We start from the raw sequence: 17,436 nt of genomic DNA, 5'->3' as shown, positions 1-17,436 counted from the left end.
GTATTATAGTAGTTATATTCTTGTACATAGGAGTAGTATTATAGTAGTTATATTCTTGTACATAGGGGGCAGTATTATAGCAGTTATATTCCTGTACATAGGGAGCAGTATTATAGTAGTTATATTCTTGTACATAGGGGAAGTATTATAGCAGTTATATTCCTGTACATAGGGGGGCAGTATTATAGTAGTTATATTGTTGTACATAGGGGCAGTATTATAGTAGTTATATTCTTGTACATAGGGAGCAGTATTATAGTAGTTATATTCTAGTACATAGGGGCAGTATCATAGTAGTTGTTATTCTTGTACACAGGGGGCAGTATTATAGTAGTTATATTTTTATAAATAGGAGCAGTATTATAGTAGTTATATTCTTGTACATAGGGGGCAGTATTATAGTAGTTATATTCTTGTACATAGGGGCAGTATTATAGTAGTTATATTCTTGTACACAGGGGGCAGTATTATAGTAGTTATATTTTTATAAATAGGAGCAGTATTATAGTAGTTATATTCTTGAACATAGGGGGCAGTATTATAGTAGTTATATTCTTGAACATAGGGGGCAGTATTATAGTATATTCTTGAACATAGGGGGCAGTATTATAGTAGTTATATTCTTGTACATAGGGGGCAGTATTATAGTAGTTATATTCTTGTACATAGGGGCAGTATTATAGTAGTTATATTCTTGTACATAGGAGCAGTATTATAGTAGTTATATTCTTGTACATAGGGGCAGTATTATAGTAGTTATATTCTTGTACATAGGGGCAGTATTATAGTAGTTATATTCTTGTACATAGGAGCAGTATTATAGTAGTTATATTCTTGTACATAGGGGCAGTATTATAGTAGATATATTCTTGTACATAGGGGGCAGTATTATAGTAGTTATAGTCTTGTACATAGGGGCAGTATTATAGTAGTTATAGTCTTGTACATAGGGGCAGTATTATAGTAGTTATATTCTTGTACATAGGAGCAGTATTATAGTATTTATATTCTTGTACATAGGGGGCAGTATTATAGTAGTTATATTCTTGTACATAGGGGCAGTATTATAGTAGTTATATTTTTATACATAGGGGCAGTATTATAGTTCTCATAATTCCAGACATTGTTAGACACATACCTGCATATTAAACTGGAAGGCTTTGTTTGCTTCTTCCACCATGTCCTCCTTCGCCTCGGCATTCAGTTCCAGCGTGTTGAGTCGGGCCCTGTAGAGTTGCTTGAACTGCTGGGCATTGGTGACATTATCAAACATGTAGAACTGGATCCCTTCCCCGGTGCTGGGCAGGTGCAGGGCCCTCTGTGCCACCTTCTTCAGGACTTGTCCTCCTGACAGATCCCCCATGTACCTGGTATAGGCGTGAGCCACCAACAGTTCTGGCTTGTGACGACCTAAGTGGTGGATCCGGTCTACGTAAGCCTGTGTGGCCTCGGAGCACTGGATCGTGTCCTTCCAATCTTCACCATAGAAGTAGGTGACATCTTTCTGTAGCGCCTCCGCCCTGTGCAGCTCCTGAGGGAAATACAGGGGAGCAATGGCTGGGTTCTCCTTGTTTCGGTCAAGCTCCTCCTCCAGTGCAGAATACGTGTAGTACAGAGCACCCGTGGCGAGCTGTATACAAGATGCAAACAAGGGGGTGTGAAGAATTTATAGGCTATCAATCCATCTGTTACTAATACGTCTGAGTTATATACATACTGATGGAAAGACAACACATTTGCATACATACAGTGGATATAAAAAGTCTACACGCCCCAGTTAAAATGCCATGCTTCTGTCATGAAGAAAAAAAAACTTCCCAAGAAACATAATTTCAGAACTTTTTCTTCTTTTAATGTTGCCGATAATCTGTACAAGTCCACTGAGTCATTGAGGGGAAATAAGTAAACTATGATAAAGTGGTTACTAGGGTTGAGCGAGTATGTTCTGTCCGAGTATGCTCGGGCCGAGCTCCGAGAATTTACAGCTGCTCGGTGATATGGTTGAATCGCTCCCGTGTGCATCATTTGCAACTGTTTGACAGCTTTATTACATGTGAGGAATGTGTAAGAAATAGACATTCCTCCCATGTAATAAAGCTGTCAAACAGTTGCAAATCATTCACACGGGAGTGATTCAACCATATCACCGAGCAGCTGTAACTACTCGGAGCTCGGCCCGAGCATACTCGGCGAAAGGGTTAATAGAACATACTCGCTCAACACTAGTGGTTACATAAGTGTGAACATCCTCTTATAATTGGGGATGTGATTGTGTTCAGAATCAGCCAATCACATTTACTTTCATGGTACATAGTAGTCACTGTGCAGCCGCCATCATTTAAAAGGATCCTAATTAAGCCCATAGAAAGGTCTGTTGTTATAGGAGGATTTTCCTGATATTTTCTGGTCTTTAAACAGCTGACAACACAGCTAAGGGATCTCACTGGTGAAAGTTATCAGTCAGGAGAAGGGAACAAAAAAATTATTTCTCAGACATTAGATCTACCATCGACACTAAAGTCACGTCTTAAAGACGTCTTCAATTTGGAATAACAGCGACATCACCTTTTACCTGACTAATTTATTTAAATTTATGACTTGACTTATAGGCATCTGCTACTTGGCATTATCTATCATCATGTAATACCTGCACTTTATTACACTGTTAGGCACTGGCACCTGTAGGAAATTCACACTGTACCTGCATAAACTTCATTCAGCAGTGTATATTGATGGATGTCTAATGTACTGTATATTATATATTTGATGTCATATCCAGTTTATACCTTACCTGACTAATCTAGTTCATTCATGATCTAACTCATTGGCATCTGCCACTTGGCATTATTTACCATCATATAACAGCTGTACTTTATAAAAGTGCCAGTGCCTAACAATATAATAAAGTTCACATTTTACCTATAGAAACTTTATTCAGCAGCGTATATAGATGGATGTTTAATGTACTGTAGATTATACATTTGATGTTATTTATTGCACCTCCCTCCATTGGTGCCCCTCCACCGTGTTGTTTTTAGTATTTCCTGTGTTCTGCGATTCATCACCTATGCTTGTTATAATTCAATAAATATTTTTCTATAATATACAGTACAGACCAAAAGTTTGGACACACCTTCTCATTTAAAGATTTTTCTGTATTTTCATGACTATGAAAATTGTACATTCACACTGAAGGCATCAAAACTATGAATTAACACATGTGGAATTATATACTTAACAAAAAAGTGTGAAACAACTGAAAATATGTCTTATATTATAGGTTCTTCAAAGTAGCCACCTTTTGCTTTGATGACTGCTTTGCACACTCTTGGCATTCTCTTGATGAGCTTCAAGAGGTAGTCACCAGAAATGGTCTTCCAACAATCTTGAAGGAGTTCCCAGAGATGCTTAGCACTTGTTGGCCCTTTTTCCTTCACTCTGCGGTCCAGCTCACCCCAAACCATCTCGATTGGGTTCAGGTCTGGTGACTGTGGAGGCCAGGTCATCTGGCGTAGCACCCCATCACTCTTCTTGGTCAATTAGCCCTTACACAGCCTAGAGGTGTGTTTGGGGTCATTGTCCTGTTGAAAAATAAATGATGGTCCAACTAAACGCAAACCGGATGGAATAGCATGCCGCTGCAAGATGCTGTGGTAGCCATGCTGGTTCAGTATGCCTTCAATTTTGAATAAATCCCCAACAGTGTCACCAGCAAAGCCCCCCCACACCATCACACCTCCTCCTCCATGCTTCACGGTGGGAACCAGGCATGTAGAGTCCATCCGTTCACCTTTTCTGCGTCGCACAAAGACACGGTGGTTGGAACCAAAGATCTCAAATTTGGACTCATCAGACCAAAGCACAGATTTCCACTGGTCTAATGTTCATTCCTTGTGTTCTTTAGCCCAAACAAGTCTCTTCTGCTTGTTTCCTGTCCTTAGCAGTGGTTTCCTAGCAGCTATTTTACCATGAAGGTCTGCTGCACAAAGTCTCCTCTAACAGTTGTTGTAGAGATGTGTCTGCTGCTAGAACTCTGTGTGACATTGACCTGGTCTCTAATCTGAGCTGCTGTTAACCTGCGATTTCTGAGGCTGGTGACTCAGATAAACTTATCCTCAGAAGCAGAGGTGACTCTTGGTCTTCCTTTCCTGGGGCGGTCCTCATGTGAGCCAGTTTCTTTGTAGCACTTGATGGTTTTTGCAACTGCACTTGGGGACACTTTCACAGTTTTCCCAATTTTTCGCACTGACTGACCTTCATTTCTTAAAGTAATGATGGCCACTCGTTTTTCTTTACTTAGCTGCTTTTTTCTTACCATAATACAAATTCTAACAGTCTATTCAGTAGGACTATCAGCTGTGTATCCACCTGACTTCTGTACAACACAACTGATGGTCCCAACCCCATTTATAAGGCAAGAAATCCCACTTATTAAACCTGACACGGCACACCTGTGAAGTGAAAACCATTTCCGTTGACTACCTCTTGAAGCTCATCAAGAGAATGCCAAGAGTGTGCAAAGCAGTCATCAAAGCAAAAGGCGGCTACTTTGAAGAACCTAGAATATAAGACATATTTTCAGTTGTTTCACACTTTTTTGTTAAGTATATAATTCCACATGTGTTAATTCATAGTTTTGATGCCTTCAGTGTGAATGTACAATTTTCAAAGTCATGAAAATACAGAAAAATCTTTAAATGAGGTGTGTCCAAACTTTTGGTCTGGACTGTACATATATTATTATACCGCTGAGCTACAGTCATTCTGTTACTGATTGCGGAGGATATAGAGCAGCATGAAACCTGATATACAGCTCTCTTATGTCACCGCTCCGGGAATCCGCCTTAATCCTAGTAAGTACAAGAAGCCGCATGTAACGGGATATCATCCCTGCTCTGCTATAAATCATTCCGTTCTGTCAGAATTGCCGTTCAGGAGTTACGGAAAGCTGGATGACAGCTATAATGGCGGCCATATTGGATGCTGGTGACCACCCAGCTTTCTTAGAAACTACTCAACAGGATTCTGGCAGGAGGGGATGGCACAAGGCGAATTGTTCTGTCACTGGGTGACCCAGCCCGTCCGTGTATTACACTCAGTCTTCACCCACCTTAAATAATTCTCGCTTGATCTGACCCTTGAGAAAATCCTTCACGAATTTGGTATTTTCCGCCTTCTCGTGAGATACCTTGGTTCCTTCCTTGAGAAGCTCGGACAGATCTGTAGGCCTTGAGAAAACAGTGAGAAGACCTGGTCAGACAAGATGGCTGGCATCGTATATTACTAAGAGGATGATCGTTCTCATTTATAGGAAATCTCAGCAAAAAGGGAAGCGACTAAAATCTGCAAGAAATTTCTCAATTTTGAGAAAAAAATGGAGTCAGCTAAATTCTATATGAAATTGTGTAACTGTAAATCGTTTACTTTGCAGGTTCGTCATGTTTTCTTTCCTGTTCACATTCAGAGCTGAATTCAGAATTCAGCCAGTTTCCTGTGCTAGCTCAGAGAGACGTCATGAGACTGGTAGAGGTGGAGCTAAACTGCAGTCTTTTTCCATGGAACATGGGCAGAATTTTGAAAACGGCTTTGCATGTAATAGGAAAAAAAAACTATAAAAAAAAACAAAACAAAATTAAAGCTCCTCCACCCTCAATAGATTTACCCCATTTAGGACCACGCGCTATAAATGTGTGATATATGTAAAGCGCCTGAAATCTATAGGTTGGGTTTTCATCTTAAAAACAAATCTGATGTCCCATGGAAAAGACAGAGGTGGCTTATAACCGTTTGTCTTCTACATATGAGTCAATGAGCTCCGACATTATCACAGCTCCTACGGGACCTGGTGATCAAAGTCAAGACCCAGACACGCTCTTCCCCCTCTCCCTTCTCCTCAACCCCCTCTCCCTTCACCCCACTCTCCCTTCCTTTCACCTTTCCCTCTACTTCACCCCCCCTTTCCCTTCCCTTCGCATTCCCTCTCCTTTCCCTTCGCCTCACCTCGCCCTTCGCCCCCTCTCCCTTCCCTTCGCATTCCCTCTCCCTTTACCCCCTCTCCCTTCCCTTCGCATTCCCTCTCCCTTCCCTTCGCATTCCCTCTCCCTTCCCTTTGCATTCCCTCTCCCTTCCCTTCGCATTCCCTCTCCCTTCCCTTCGCCTCCCCTCTCCCTTTACCCCCTCTCCCTTCCCTTCGCATTCCCTCTCCCTTCCCTTCGCCTCCCCTCTCCCTTTACCCCCTCTCCCTTCCCTTCGCATTCCCTCTCCCTTCCCTTCGCCTCCCCCTTTCCTTCCCCGTCGCCCCCACTCTCCGTTCTCCCCTCCCTTCACCACATGGGACAGGTTTTCCCTCTAGATGCCTCAACTATCATCAAAATCTGAAAAATAAGTGTGGATTTCCGCCAGGGGTCTGTTATGATTCCGTAGAGGAGAGAATGTATAACGACACGTACAAAAGGTAAAAGAAATCTAAAAACAACTTAAACACCCAGAAAGATTCACATTTAGCACTTTACATCTAATAAAACTCAAAATAGTAAAAAAAAAAAAATTCTATAAAAGAAAAATAGAAAGGTACAAAAACTATACGGATAGAGAAAAGTAGTGATGAAAAATTCTCCAACTTTCTAATCTCTGTTTCAGTTCCTCGTTATTTTCACTATTTTTCTGGTCCTGAGCGACGGGGCTGAGACTTTCCTATGTATATCCCGTCCTCTGGGTTCTGGAATGATACGTTTTAGCTGCGCTGACACATTGTAACAAACTGTTAAGACGAGAGAGAGATTTGTGTGATTGATGTATTTGGGTCATGTGAACGTAAGCTGACGCCGGGATCTTTCATGTAACGACGCCTCACATAAAAGCTGCCCGTAATAACCCGGGTGTGATGGGACACGTACAGGTGGAGTGGTACTGGTTGCCACCATTGCAGCCTGAATTATAAATCTCCGACATGCAGGATAGAGCGGGGCACAAGAGCTGACAATCTAAGCTGACATGGCGGACGCAGCTCACAAACAACAAGTAATCCTGTACATGTCCCCGCCATATAACGTGCACAGATCCCCCTCTCACCTCAGCGGCTGGGGGTCCTTCTCTCCGGACACGGCTCCGTAGATCCCGTTCTCTTCCTGTGCGGAGGTCATGGCGTCTGTGTTATAAAAGTTTCAGAGCTCTGTTAGAAAACAAAAGAGGCAGAAGTGGATGAGGCTGGAGAGCACAAAGCTTATAGGGTCCAGAAGCCCGGCCCCTCGTGTGCAGGCAGCCAGCCCCCCCGCCGGGTCCCTATAGTCGCCCTATACCTGCCATCTGCTGCCACTTACTGTGTGTCGTCCGTACAGCGCAGAGATGGTGACCGGCTGCGGGGCGACCTGTATATATGCAATCCCAGCAGCTGCCTCCGTTATCACTTCCGTATTTCTCTGCTGCAGTCAGGGATTTTCTTTTTTTTTCTCTAAAGGTGACTCAGCAGATCCGACTGTTCCCGAAAAACAGGAAGCGAGTGATTGTGGCGTGACTCAGCAGAAGCGGCGTGAGACAGCGATCTGCGGGAACAACATAGAGATATTACACACGGCGATCTGCGGGAACAGCATAGAGATATTACAGACGGCGATCCGCGGGAACAGCATAGAGATATTACAGACGGCGATCCGCGGGAACAGCATAGAGATATTACAGACGGCGATCCGCGGGAACAGCATAGAGATATTACAGACGGCGATCCGCGGGAACAGCATAGAGATATTACAGACGGCGATCCGCGGGAACAGCATAGAGATATTACAGACGGCGATCCGCGGGAACAGTATAGAGATATTACAGACGGCGATCCGCGGGAACAGTATAGAGATATTACAGACGGCGATCCGCGGGAACAGTATAGAGATATTACAGACGGCGATCCGCGGGAACAGTATAGAGATATTACAGACGGCGATCCGCGGGAACAGTATAGAGATATTACAGACGGCGATCCGCGGGAACAGTATAGAGATATTACAGACGGCGATCCGCGGGAACAGTATAGAGATATTACAGACGGCGATCTGCGGAAACAGTATAGAGATATTACAGACGGCGATCTGCGGGAACAGTATAGAGATATTACAGACGGCGATCTGCGGGAACAGTATAGAGATATTACAGACGGCGATCCGCGGGAACAGTATAGAGATATTACAGACGGCGATCTGCGGGAACAGTATAGAGATATTACAGACGGCGATCCGCGGGAACAGTATAGAGATATTACAGACGGCGATCCGCGGGAACAGTATAGAGATATTACAGACGGCGATCTGCGGGAACAGTATAGAGATATTATACGGAACATAAAAAAGGTAAAAAGTACAAAATAAAAAAACAAGTACAACAAACAACACAGACCGAGACACAGGGGAGAGGACGCTGACCGACCCACCGTCTCCAGAAGAGATGGGAAGTCAAACTAACCTAGTCACCAGACCGCTGCAGCTAATCACAGACAGCAGTGATCTCCTGACATCCAAATGGAGCAGGTATCGCTTCCAGACCTCAGCAGGATCCATTATTATTTTTTTTTTTAAAGTGCACCCCTTTTAATATAAATTCTTGGAATTTGTCACATGCCGTACGTCGTGACCGCTGCAGCCTGTCGGGACAATCAATATGGCCCGCAACAGGATTGATTCATCAGTTTTACCAGGCTTCTGGTGAGTGGTGTACGGATACCGGAGGAGGGGAAGCGTCATTGTACGGAAAAGCAGATTTATCAATCAGGAGCTGGGCGGCGGCCATTGTGGTTGTCAGTCGACTTCGCCATACATGCCAGCGTCACCCGCGACAGGCTGCAGCAGTCGTGAGAGCAATGTACGGCAGGAGGGGGAGCACCAGTGCTGCGGTCGTGGTTATTTTATTATGTTACCAGAAATTTCATAAAATCACAAAAAACTCCCGTATATAACTTAAAGGGGGACTCCAGATTTAAAATACCCTTGTTCCCCGTTAGCAGCTTCTTTTAAACAAAACAAACTGTTCTTTCCCCACTCTCCCCAGGTCCGACGCTGTCCTCCGCCACAACACTGAGTGAGCGCAGGGCCTCTTTCAGCTCCATATGGCAGCATTATTATGTACTACATGATGGAATTTGGGCTTTGTAGTGTTATTTCAGCAGTATATGTCAGTATTATTATGGCAATACTATTTCAGCACTGTATGGCGGTATTATTTCAGCAGTGTATGATGCGGGTCAGGCTCTGTACTGTTGCTATTATTTCGGCACTATTTGTCAGTATTATTAGGCATTACATGGCGGTATTTAGGCTCTGTATGTACTATTATTTCAGCAGTATATGGCGGTATTATTTCAGAAGTGTATGCTTGCAGCTAAGCTCTGTACCATTATCTGAACACTATAGGTCAGTATTTAGGCCCTGTGCTATAGTCTCAGCACTATGTGGCAGTATTATGTGTGTACAGTTTGCTAAGACACTAAAGGTCTGTTGTATACACTGGACTCCGGAGAACTACACAGCGCAGCAGGCACTCTCAACTGCTGCAGGCTGCGAGGATCAGTTCGCCCCCTGGTGGTCACAGGTCACCAGCACATAGCAGCAAGCACAGCCCTGGCTGCAGTCACTGACCGTCCTGCGCGGCCTCCGCGTCCTCTCCTCTCACCGCTGCCCTCTGACCTACTAATCCCCAGGAGGCAGAAAACAGGAAGTGCTCGTCCCCATAGCAACCGAGACCGCGAGACCGCAGTCACCAGACAAAGCTCCACTGCTCCAGCTGAAGGTTTTTTTTCCCCTATAAAAACTTTATTGAAACAAATGAACAAAACAAGAAAAGAGGACAAGTGCGAGAGAGCGTATCACACAGGATAGGATTAGATACACGGCTCAGCAGACAGTATCACACAGGATAGGATTAGATACACGGCTCAGCAGACAGTATCACACAGGAGAGGATTAGATACACGGCTCAGCAGACAGTATCACACAGAAGAGGATTAGATACACGGCTCAGCAGACAGTATCACACAGGAGAGGATTAGATACACGGCTCAGCAGACAGTATCACACAGGATAGGATTAGATACACAGCTCAGCAGACAGTATCACACAGGATAGGATTAGATACACTGCTCAGCAGACAGTATCACACAGGAGAGGATTAGATACAAGGCTCCGCAGACAGTATCACACAGGAGAGGATTAGATACAAGGCTCCGCAGACAGTATCACACAGGAGAGGATTAGATACACGGCTCAGCAGACAGTATCACACAGGAGAGGATTAGATACACAGCTCAGCAGACAGTATCACACAGGATAGAATTAGATACAAGGCTCAGCAGACAGTATCACACAGGAGAGGATTAGATACACGGCTCAGCGGACAGTATCACACAGGAGAGGATTAGATACACGGCTCAGCGGACAATATCACACAGGAGAGGATTAGATACACGGCTCAGCAGACAGTATCACACAGGAGAGGATTAGATACACGGCTCAGCAGACAGTATCACACAGGAGAGGATTAGATACACGGCTCAGCAGACAGTATCACACAGGAGAGGATTAGATACACGGCTCAGCAGACAGTATCACACAGGAGAGGATTAGATACACGGCTCAGCGGACAGTATCACACAGGATAGGATTAGATACACGGCTCAGCAGACAGTATCACACAGGAGATGATTAGATACACGGCTCAGCAGACAATATCACACAGGAGAGGATTAGATACACGGCTCAGCAGACAGTATCACACAGGATAGGATTAGATACACGGCTCAGCAGACAGTATCACACAGGATAGGATTAGATACACGGCTCAGCAGACAGTATCACACAGGATAGGATTAGATGCACGGCTCAGCAGACAGTATCACACAGGAGAGGACTAGATACACGGCTCAGCAGACAGTATCACACAGGATAGGATTAGATACACGGCTCAGCAGACAGTATCACACAGGATAGGATTAGATACACGGCTCAGCAGACAGTATCACACAGGATAGGATTAGATGCACAGCTCAGCAGACAATATCACACAGGAGAGGATTAGATACACAGCTCAGCAGACAGTATCACACAGGATAGGATTAGATACACGGCTCAGCAGACAGTATCACACAGGAGAGGATTAGATACACGGCTCAGCGGACAGTATCACACAGGATAGGATTAGATACACGGCTCAGCGGACAATATCACACAGGAGAGGATTAGATACACGGCTCAGCGGACAGTATCACACAGGAGAGGATTAGATACACGGCTCAGCAGACAGTATCATACAGGATAGGATTAGATACACAGCTCAGCAGACAGTATCACACAGGATATGATTAGATACACGGCTCAGCAGACAGTATCACACAGGATGGGATTAGATACACGGCTCAGCAGACAGTATCACACAGGAGAGGATTAGATACACGGCTCAGCGGACAGTATCACACAGGAGAGGATTAGATACACGGCTCAGCGGACAATATCACACAGGAGAGGATTAGATACACGGCTCAGCGGACAGTATCACACAGGATAGGATTAGATACACGGCTCAGCGGACAGTATCACACAGGATAGGATTAGATACACGGCTCAGCAGACAGTATCACACAGGAGATGATTAGATACACGGCTCAGCAGACAATATCACACAGGAGAGGATTAGATACACGGCTCAGCAGACAATATCACACAGGAGAGGATTAGATACACGGCTCAGCAGACAGTATCACACAGGATAGGATTAGATACACGGCTCAGCAGACAGTATCACACAGGATAGGATTACATACACTGCTCAGCAGACAGTATCACACAGGATAGGATTAGATGCACAGCTCAGCAGACAGTATCACACAGGAGAGGATTAGATACACGGCTCAGCAGACAGTATCACACAGGATAGGATTAGATACACGGCTCAGCAGACAGTATCACACAGGATAGGATTAGATGCACAGCTCAGCAGACAATATCACACAGGATAGGATTAGATACACGGCTCAGCAGACAGTATCACACAGGAGAGGATTAGATACACGGCTCAGCGGACAGTATTACACAGGATAGGATTAGATACACGGCTCAGCGGACAATATCACACAGGAGAGGATTAGATACACGGCTCAGCGGACAGTATCACACAGGAGAGGATTAGATACACGGCTCAGCAGACAGTATCATACAGGATAGGATTAGATACACAGCTCAGCAGACAGTATCACACAGGATGGGATTAGATACACGGCTCAGCAGACAATATCACACAGGAGAGGATTAGATACACGGCTCAGCGGACAGTATCACACAGGAGAGGATTAGATACACGGCTCAGCAGACAGTATCACACAGGATAGGATTAGATGCACGGCTCAGCGGACAGTATTACACAGGATAGGATTAGATACACGGCTCAGCAGACAGTATCACACAGGATAGGATTAGATACACGGCTCAGCAGACAGTATCACACAGGATAGGATTAGATACACGGCTCAGCAGACAGTATCACACAGGATAGGATTAGATACACGGCTCAGCAGACAGTATCACACAGGATAGGATTAGATACACGGCTCAGCAGACAGTATCACACAGAAGCGGACTAGATACACAGCTCAGCAGACAGTATCACACAGGATAGGATTAGATACACGGCTCAGCAGACAATATCACACAGGAGAGGATTAGATACACGGCTCAGCGGACAATATCACACAGGAGAGGATTAGATACACGGCTCAGCGGACAGTATCACACAGGAGAGGATTAGATACACGGCTCAGCAGACAGTATCACACAGGAGAAGATTAGATACACGGCTCAGCAGACAGTATCACACAGGATAGGATTAGATGCACGGCTCAGCGGACAGTATTACACAGGATAGGATTAGATACACGGCTCAGCAGACAGTATCACACAGGAGAGGATTAGATACACGGCTCAGCAGACAGTATCACACAGGATAGGATTAGATACACGGCTCAGCAGACGGTATCACACATGATAGGATTAGATACACGGCTCAGCAGACAGTATCACACAGGAGAGGATTAGATACACGGCTCAGCAGACAGTATCACACAGGAGAGGACTAGATACACGGCTCAGCAGACAGTATCACACAGGATAGGATTAGATACACGGCTCAGCAGACAGTATCACACAGGATAGGATTAGATACACGGCTCTGCAGACAGTATCACACAGGATAGGATTAGATACACGGCTCAGCAGACAGTATCACACAGGATAGGATTAGATACACGGCTTAGCAGACAGTATCACACATGATAGGATTAGATACACGGCTCAGCAGACAGTATCACACAGGATAAGATTAGATACACGGCTCAGTGGACAGTATCACACAGGAGAGGATTGGAAGTGCATTGAGGTGAAGGGTACATTGCTGGAAAAGGAAAAAAAAAAAAAAAAAAAACTCTTTAAATCTCTTAGTTTGCGAGTGTGAACGAGCTGCGTGTGTCCGGAGCGTAAGTGCGAACGAAAGTAAGTGTGTGACTTGTTTTTCAGTGAAGAGGTATTTGGGAATCCTGCAGAAAATACCTGTGTGAATTGCGGTGAGTGCTGCATTGTGATCTGCTGAGTGCTTTTCTACCTGTTTAGATTTATTGGGCTTTTTAAAACCTATTTTCTCACTACAGTTTTAGTTTCTTAGTTTACTACCTGTGTATTTAAGGGTTAACTACATTGCACTAAAATCCTGAGGTGTAGCTTTACTCACAAGGGGTTAATTAAGGGGAAGGGGTCATAATTAAGGGTTTATAAGGGGCAGCTGGTTAGACATCAAGTCCTTTGGAAGTGCATTGAGGTGAAGGGTACATTGCTGGAAAAGGGAAAAAAAAAAAAAAACTCTTTAAATCTCTTAGTTTGCGAGTGTGAACGAGCTGCTTGTGTCCGGAGCGTAAGTGCGAACGAAAGTAAGTGTGTGACTTGTTTTTCAGTGACTTGGATTCAGGGAGTTTGGAAGGGAGGACTTAGGACTGAATTGCTGACTGTATTTCATCTTTCTTTACTTTACTTTTTACTTAATTAATCCACCTGACCTACTTATCTGATTCCCCCGTCCATACTTGATACTTAATTGATCCTCCGTCCATACTTTACTGATCCCCCGCCGATATCTAATTGATACACTTGCACATCCCTAATTGATCCCCGTCCATACACCTATATATAAATAATTGTGTTTTGTACTTGTATATATATACTGACTGTATCCCCATATTTAGAATGACGTCCATTTTGGCCGGAGCCGTGCAGTGTACATCTTGCACAATGTATGCATTCCGTGAGCAACCGCTCGAGGATCCATACTGCTGCGAGAGATGTGAGCATATCGTGCACTTGGAAGCCCAAATTCTGGATCTAAGTGCTCAGATAGCGGTACTGAGGAGCATCGACAACATGGAACGGAGTTTGCTGCTCACTGAGCAGACACTCAATGGGTCAATACTGGGGGTGGAGCATAGAGGGGAAGTGCAGGCTGAACAGGCAGGGAGCTGGATAACAGGAGGGATAGAGGGAAGAAGTATAGGAAGGCTGGTTCAGAACCGGCATTATTGGAGCACGACAGATCCTCTGACCGCCGGGGGAGTGTATGCTCCAGTAATGAGGGGGAAGGGGGAAGTGTAGGGCAGGCAAGACAGGTTCTGGTAGTGGGTGACTCTATTATTAGGGGGACAGACAGGGCAATCTGTCACAAAGACCGGGATCGCCGAACGGTGTGCTGCCTCCCTGGCGCTCGAGTCCAGCACATCGCGGATCGGGTTGACAGGTTACTGGGAGGGGCTGGCGAAGACCCAGCGGTCATGGTCCACATCGGCACCAATGACAAAGTGAGTGGTAGATGGAGGGTCCTTAAAAATGATTTCAGGGACCTAGGTAGGAAGCTTAGGGCAAGGACCTCCAAGGTAGTTTTCTCAGAAATACTACCAATCCCGCGAGCCACACAGGAGCGCCAACGGGAAGTTAGGGAGGTGAATAAGTGGCTAAAGAGTTGGTGCAAGGCAGAAGGGTTTGGGTTCATGGAGAACTGGGCCGACTTCGCGGTCGGCTACAGGCTCTACCGTAGGGACGGGCTGCACCTCAATGGGGAGGGTGCAGCGGTGCTGGGGAAGAAGATGGCTAATAGGTTGGAGGAGTTTTTAAACTAGAGACGGGGGGGGGGGACCAAGGAAATAGGTGGGATGTGAGGCAAGCAAGGGGGAAGGGGAGAAGTGAATATAATGAGGGTGGAGAGGGGGGTGGGGATAGTACAGTTAGATCGTTAGAGAAGAATAGGATGCTAAATAACCCCAAAGTTTTATCTTGCATGCTGACCAACGCAAGAAGCCTGACCAATAGGGCGGATGAGCTGCAGGCGCTTATATCGGAGGAGAGGTATGACATCGTAGGTATAACAGAGACTTGGCTAGACGATAGCTACGACTGGGCAGTAAATTTATTAGATTATAGTTTATTTAGAAGGGAGCGGAAACAGGGGAAAGGCGGAGGAGTCTGCTTATATGTAAAGTCATGTCTAAAGCCCAGACTAAGGGAAGATATAGGACAGGGAGAAGAGGGGGTCGAGTCCATGTGGGTAGAGATAGAGGGGGCAAAAAATAATAATAAAATATTACTGGGGGTCTGCTATAAGCCACCAAATATAGCAGAGGAGAATGAGAATCTGCTATTAGGACAAATAGACAAAGTAGCAAAACATAATGAAGTGATTGTAATGGGGGATTTCAACTACCCGGATATTGACTGGGAAACAGAAACCTGTAGATCGCAGAAAGGAAAAAGGTTCTTGACAAATATTAAGGATAATTATCTCTCCCAACTAGTGCAGGAACCAACGAGAGGGAAGGCCGTGTTGGACTTAATATTGACTAATAGGCCTGATAGAATAACTGAGGTACAGATAGGGGGGCACCTAGGTAATAGCGATCATAATATTATCGACTTCAAAATGCCCTTCAGTAGGGTTATCAATAAGGGAACAACAAAAACATTAAACTTTAGGAGGGCGAAGTTTGATCAGCTGATAGAAAACCTTCAACTTATTGACTGGGACAAAGTTCTTAATCAAAGGAATACGAATAGTAAATGGGAAACCTTCAAAAGAATTCTGAATACTCAGTGCGAGAGGTATATACCGTATGGGAATAAAAGGGCCAGAAATAAGAGGAAACCAATATGGTTGAACAAGAACGTAAAAGGGGCGTTAAATAGCAAAAAAGAGGCATTCAAGAGATTAAAACAGGAAAACAGTAAGGAGGCACTAATGTGTTACAAGGAAAAAACGAGAACCTGTAAAAAACAAATAAAAATAGCAAAGGAGGAAACAGAGAGACGTATTGCTAGGGAAAGTAGATCAAATCCCAAACTGTTCTTTACGTATATAAATAGTAAAAGGATTAAATCGAATAATATTGGACCGATAAAAAGTGATGAAGGCAAAATCATAGAGAAAGATGAGGATAAAGCTAATCTATTAAATAAATTTTTTTCGTCAACTTTCACAAAGGAAATAGAACTAACAGGAGAAATGAGAAGTGACAAGCTTAATCCTCCACTAAGTATGACAAATCTAACCCAAGCTGGGGTACAGAAACGCCTCAGTAACATTAAAATAAACCAATCACCAGGACCTGATGGCATACACCCACGGGTACTAAGGGAACTAAGTAATGTGATAGACAGACCCTTATATCTTATATTTAAGGACTCTGTTGAGACTGGGTCTGTGCCACTTGATTGGCGACAGGCGAATGTAGTGCCAATATTCAAAAAGGGAGCGAAAAGTGACGCCGGAGTCTGACGTCCGTTGTGGGCAAAATTTTTGAAAGCTTCATTAAAGAGGCAATTACGGAGCATCTTGATGCTAATAATCTTTTAATCCCGAACCAACATGGATTCATGAGGAATCGCTCCTGCCAAACAAACCTGATTGACTTCTACGAGGAGGTTAGCTCTCGAGTAGATCAGGGGGAACCAGTGGATGTCGTGTATCTCGACTTCTCAAAAGCGTTCGATAGCGTGCCACATAATAGGTTGGTATACAAAATGAGAATGATGGGGCTGGGGGAAAATGTCTGCAAGTGGGTAGCTAACTGGCTAAAGGATAGAAGGCAGAGGGTGGTTATAAATGGAATATACTCAGATTGGGTAAGCGTCACTAGTGGGGTACCACAGGGGTCTGTACTAGGCCCAATGTTATTTAATATCTTTATTAACGACATAGTCAACGGGATAAATAGTAAAATATCAATATTTGCAGATGACACAAAGTTATGTAAAACAATTAATACAAAAGAGGATAGTGCAGACCTACAGAGGGATTTGGATAAGCTGGGTAGGTGGAGCATTAAATGGCAAATGAGGTTTAATGAGGAGAAATGTAAGGTCATACATATGGGAAGGA

At 44.4% G+C, this 17,436-nt stretch overlaps 1 protein-coding gene across 2 annotated transcripts in view; it reads right to left on the bottom strand.

The window, feature by feature from the left end:
* Window positions 1-17,436, bottom strand: part of HMOX2 (heme oxygenase 2) — a 44,678-nt gene that overhangs the window by 1,936 nt on the left and 25,306 nt on the right. Inside the window, exons 1-5 of one of the 2 annotated variants that reach the window (XM_073648597.1) lie at window positions 9,621-9,773; window positions 7,320-7,541; window positions 7,072-7,171; window positions 5,111-5,228; window positions 1,139-1,630 (exon numbers count right to left, since the gene is read on the bottom strand). In XM_073648597.1, the coding sequence (XP_073504698.1) occupies window positions 1,139-1,630; window positions 5,111-5,228; window positions 7,072-7,142 (681 nt within the window). In that variant the 5' untranslated portion in view covers window positions 7,143-7,171; window positions 7,320-7,541; window positions 9,621-9,773. Of the gene's footprint in view, window positions 1-1,138; window positions 1,631-5,110; window positions 5,229-7,071; window positions 7,172-7,319; window positions 7,542-9,620; window positions 9,774-17,436 lie in introns of those variants that run through there. The other variant, XM_073648598.1, reaches the window with a different exon arrangement.

The sequence above is a fragment of the Phyllobates terribilis genome, unplaced genomic scaffold (genome assembly GCF_046119375.1).
Source record: "Phyllobates terribilis strain yellow unplaced genomic scaffold, ASM4611937v1 Scaffold_9__5_contigs__length_417890890, whole genome shotgun sequence".
Classification (NCBI taxonomy): domain Eukaryota; kingdom Metazoa; phylum Chordata; class Amphibia; order Anura; family Dendrobatidae; genus Phyllobates; species Phyllobates terribilis.
Note: the sequence above shows the minus strand (reverse complement) of the source record. Positions and strands in the feature narration are given on the sequence as shown.